Source organism: Pteropus vampyrus, unplaced genomic scaffold (genome assembly GCF_000151845.1).
Source record: "Pteropus vampyrus isolate Shadow unplaced genomic scaffold, Pvam_2.0 Scaffold9642, whole genome shotgun sequence".
Taxonomy (NCBI): Eukaryota; Metazoa; Chordata; class Mammalia; order Chiroptera; family Pteropodidae; genus Pteropus; species Pteropus vampyrus.
Window position 1 is genome coordinate 1 of NW_011898423.1, and position 4,842 is coordinate 4,842.

General features: G+C 55.4%; 1 protein-coding gene across 1 annotated transcript; it reads left to right on the top strand.

Annotated features, from left to right (window-relative positions):
• Positions 1 to 6: 6 nt before the first annotated feature.
• Positions 7 to 4,836, top strand: LOC105310705 (autophagy-related protein 16-1-like). The gene is made up of 5 exons (XM_011386833.2): positions 7 to 185; positions 2,295 to 2,444; positions 2,584 to 2,631; positions 3,447 to 3,548; positions 4,209 to 4,836. Exons 1-5 carry the CDS (start codon positions 19 to 21, stop codon positions 4,300 to 4,302), a joined length of 561 nt encoding a protein of 186 aa, XP_011385135.1. The 5' UTR covers positions 7 to 18; the 3' UTR covers positions 4,303 to 4,836.
• The last annotated feature ends 6 nt before the right edge of the window (positions 4,837 to 4,842 follow it).

A 4,842-nucleotide genomic window follows, 5' to 3' on the forward strand; every position in this document is an offset into this window, starting at 1 on the left:
GCGGGGCCCGAGGCAGCGATGTTGTGTGGACAGCCTGGAGGGGCCCCTGCTCGGGTACTGATGTTTGGTTTTCTTTCAGGCATAAAGACAGTGTTTGCAGGATCCAGCTGCAATGACATTGTCTGCACGGAGCAGTGTGTAATGAGTGGACATTTCGACAAGAAAATTCGTTTCTGGGACATCCGGTATAATACCCAAGAGTTGGTGGGGAGGCAGATGAGAGGGTCTCTCCGTGGTAGAGCTGTGGCCATAGGTATACGGGTTGTGTTTTTTAAATCCCTGGAAATGACAGAAACGAGCTGCAGTCCACATTTACTTTAACAGTTTGATATTCTTTAGCATGAAGTAGACAGTTGGCGTTCAGCAATCACGAGCATGCGCTGTGTGTCTGCTAGGTGCTTTACTAGCTCCTGGGGAACCAAGATGAACAAGTAGGCAGGTGGAGAGTGTAAATGTAATAGGTGGGCTGGACACACAGTCTGCCCAGTGCCTGACTTGGAGCCCTGCAGCTTCGTCCGAGGGTGCGAGACAATGCCTCAGACACTGTGAGCGCTAAGCAGGCTTCACGTTGCAGAAAAGCCACCGAGAGGCATGGCAGACCAGACTGCAGGGCAGCCAGGTGTGTCCGAAACAGGGCAAAGCGGGTCATAGGCAGATGAGACTAACAGGGCGGGTTGGGATCACATTGCCACGGGCTTTATATGCCATCTGTAGGTGACCTGATCTTACAAACCACTGGGTGTTTAGCGAAGGATTGCTCCATGAGAGCCTGGTAGATTCCGTTGGTGGCAGTTGTAGAGGACATATCGGGGAGCAGGGAAATCAGTAAAGAGTTGCTGAGGATCTGAGCTCACAGCAGTAGAGGCGAGGTCCGGAAGGAGGGAATCCATTTAGGGAGCATTCGGACAGGGCTTGTTGAGAGGTCGGATGAGGAGGGTGAGGAAGGGGAAAATTAAAGCCAGACAGAATAAGTGACAGATTTAGGAAGAAGGCCCAGAGAATGTGTTCGGGTAAGGACATTAGTTTGTGGTTTCTGATAGACGTTTGTAAAAACAGGAGCAGAGGTTCTGAGAGAGGTTGGAAGTCCTCACGGGAGGACGGAGACAGTGTGAGAACGGATTGCCCAGCACCAGCACGTGAAGCAGGTGAGGACAGCATTCAGGGAGCTGCCCGAGGAGGAGTGGCCAAAAGCGGCAGGAGTGCTGGACAGTCCTGTTGAGGGGCCAGGGTTGAGAGGAAGTGGAGGGGCCGGTCGACAGCAGGAGGAGCCCAGAGGATGAGGCTGGTTTGCTAGGTAGGTGGCGAACTGACTGAGTGACGGGCAGCTGAGGCAGAAGCCCAGTCACTGAGCAGTTGTGGACAGAGTGGGGAGTGACGAGCCAGGGTTCTAGGTGATGCTTAGAAAGGCCTAGCATGAAGCTTGTGGCTCCTAGGCCCAATCTTCAGTTAGCTTTTTTAACCTGAAACATGGAATTTGAGAGTTAGACTGGATGTTCAGAGTCTCCTGGTCCACCCCTGATTTGACAGATGAAGACCCTGAGTCCTAAGGAAGTGGAGTGTCTTGCCTTCAGCCACAGACTTAAAATCACTCGGTTATACTCTTCCTTAGTGACATGTGAGGTAGGAAGTCATTTCCTTGAAAGCTTACAGCGAAACGACTACAGACGGGCTGTGTCGCCAAGAGGGCCCTGCGCCGTTTGCTGGTCATGGAGCTGGGGGAGGACCACGGCCTCCAAGGGAGAGTCGGGGGAGTAAAGGGAAGAAGAGGGAGTCGCGGAGTGTGGCGACTGCCCTGGAGTCCCAGCTCCACGTCTAGCATCACCAGGGGAGTCGGAGGGCCCTCGAGCTGAGCTTGGAATGGCAGGAGGCCCGTGAGAAACACTCATTTGTCCATACAAGGCCGCCCAGGCCCACCGAAGTGTGTGTGCCTTTGGTTAATGGCAGTGATATAATTGAAATACTATTAGTTGGCTATAGCCCCGGTTAGGTTAGCACATGCTGATCAGAAACTCTGATTGGCAATTATTGTATCATTCCAAAAAGGAGTGATAAAATTAATTCCTACTAAGAGTTGTAGTGCTCAGAACTATTACCATAGACCCTATTGACAGGAAAATGATAGAAGCAGTCACAGGTCGTTTCTGTGGTTGGGAGCACACTCCCTGCTCTTGGCGTTGCGTTCTCATCGAGTTGCCATTTCCACCTTCTCTTCTCCCCGGCACAGCGTTCTGGTGGAAGCGGGGGGCATTCCGGCATGTCTGTGCCACGTTCTCAGACTTCCGTTACTTCTGTAGATCGGAGACTATCGTCCAAGAGATGGAGCTGTTGGGAAAGATCACTGCCCTGGACTTAAACCCGGAAAGAACCGAACTCCTAAGCTGCTCGCGGGACGACCTGCTGAAAATTATCGATCTCCGAGTAAATGCTGTCAGACAGACGTTTAGGTAACGGAAGACACGCCGGGCTGGGGTTCATTTGAGTTGCCGGTTTTCTGAGGATTTGCGTGAAGACCGGCCCGACCCTGCCCTCAGATCCTGAGAGCTGTGAGCGCTCGGGGTGACAGTGCCCTGTTGTCTGTTTCAGCGCGTCTGGGTTCAAGTGCGGCTCCGACTGGACGAGAGTTGTGTTCAGGTTGGTGGCGATGCTCCTTCTGCCCTGTCTCACCCCCCAGCTCAGTTCATCTCAGAGGTTAGAACGTGGGCACTTGCCCATTGGGAAAATGAGCCAGATTTATGCAGTGTCCCAACCTGAGTCCAGGAGGGAACCTGTAAGTTTAATTCCAGAGGTCACTGTCTCTTTCCTTCCTAGTGTCCCTTTGCGATTATAGGACAGTAAGTGTGTTGTACCAAAATACAGCGTTTGCTGGCCGGCCAGTTCTGGGCACAGCAGCTACACCTCTCTGCACGTGTTTACGTGGGGACTGTTCTAGAGCTCTGAGGGGAGGGTGGGACGGTCCCCTGGAGCAGAGCGGAGCAGGCTCTCGAGAGAAGAGCGGCTTTGCTCCTGGTCCCCCTGCTCCGTGCGTGGTGCGTCTCCCACGCGCTCCCTGGTCAGGTCTGGTACCACGGTGACAGTTTCCCCTTTCTTTCCTTTTCTGCTGTCACTGAACCGTGTAACCAGGCAGCCATCTGTTAAAAGAAACCCATAGCCATTTGGGGGTTGACTGGATCTCCCTGTGTACTGTGTTTGAGTCTGAGAGAGAGTTAGGGACTTGTGGCCCCAAGGAGTAACGTGGTGGCACCATTATTCCTTGGGTGGGTGAGGCCAAGATCACAGGGCGAAGCAGCTTTCATCGGAACGGTTGTGAACGGCGCACCCTGGTTTCTGGGCGTATGGGCACGGTCACACGTTGGACTCATAAAGGACGAATGGTACTCCTTGGGAAGAGGCGCAGATGCTGAAGTGGGGCGGGCGGTTGATGGCCTCTCTTGTCTTCTGCGTTCCAGCCCTGATGGCAGTTACGTGGCGGCAGGCTCGGCCGAGGGCTCCCTCTACGTCTGGAGTGTGCTCTCAGGAAAGGTGGAGAAGGTGCTTTCGAAGCAGCACGGGTAAGATGCGCCCCGTGAGCCCCTCGGGTTGTGAGTGCGTCCTGTGACTTCACCCCAGGGGTCATGTCCTCTTCAGGCAGGGACCCGAGTTGGCCCCACGAGGGCAGTGTCCACTCACGTGCTCTGCTGTGAGCCAGGTTAGCGGAGAGAAGCCGTCGCACAGTACAACAGACGGCAGCGTGCTGGTGGTTTATGTTACAGAATATTCCATGTAGAGCGAGTGAGTAGTGGCTGTTGGAGAAGGAGTTCGAGAAACGTTCTCTCGTCTTCCCGAGGCTCCTCTTTTCCTTAACTTTGTTCTGGCCGCCCCAGCCCAGCTGCTAGTTCAAATGCAAACCCGGTTTCTCCGTGTCCACCTCTCTGCCTCAAGAGCAGTGACAACATTTCTGCTCCTCAGTCAGTGGTCCTGAGGCACTTGTCAGAGTCATGTGACGTTACTGTCTTAATTCTCTCAGAGCTGTTCTTTAGGGTACACTTGGTAAGGCCTGACTCCTTCCGTTCCAAAACTGCTTCCAGAAATCGATGCAGGGCTCCTCGGAGCTCACAAGGGCCTGCCCGCGAGTGGGGGCGCGCTGGCAAGGGAAGCCCGCCTCCCTGAGCGCCAGGGGCCCGGGCGAAGCTCGCTGGGGTCTCACTGGCCTTCCCACCTCTCTTTTGAAGCTCGCCCGTCAACGCGGTGGCATGGGCCCCCTCTGGCTCCCACGTCGTCAGTGTGGACAAAGGCAGCAGAGCTGTGCTATGGTCAGAGTACTGACGTCACCTCGAGAGTGGAGCCGACGCCGAAGAAGCACCGGGCCCGCAGCTCTGCGCCTGCAGGTGGTGGCGTGTTGGCTGTGGCGTCAGCCGTGCAGCACGGTGGCCTGCCTTTGAACAGGACTTCTAAGGACTTAGGCTGAGGTTTCTGATGACACTGAATAAGATGGGGCGCTGCGGTCCCTTAGCAGGCGTTCCGCGTCTTGCCTCAGTTCTGGTGGGAAACTGCTGGCCCTGAGCGTCCCACCCCGGCGGGGAGCACAGGCCACCGGGTGCCTCTCGGGGCGGCAGCGCCAAAACCAGCCGCGCACCTGGGCTTGGTTCTCCCTCTGCTCCTCCGTCCTCCTCCCAAAGTCGGTTCTGGCCTGATGCGTGCCCCGTCAGCTTGGGTCATTTTCCCGGTGAACTCGCTTTAATCATTGGATCACCAGAAACCAGAGCGAGGTTACCCCTGTCCTCAGGTAGCCCAGGGACTCGCTGGTTTCCAGGGAGTCGTGGGACTGCGGTCCCCCGCTGGTTTCATCTCTCCTTCGAGGCTCCT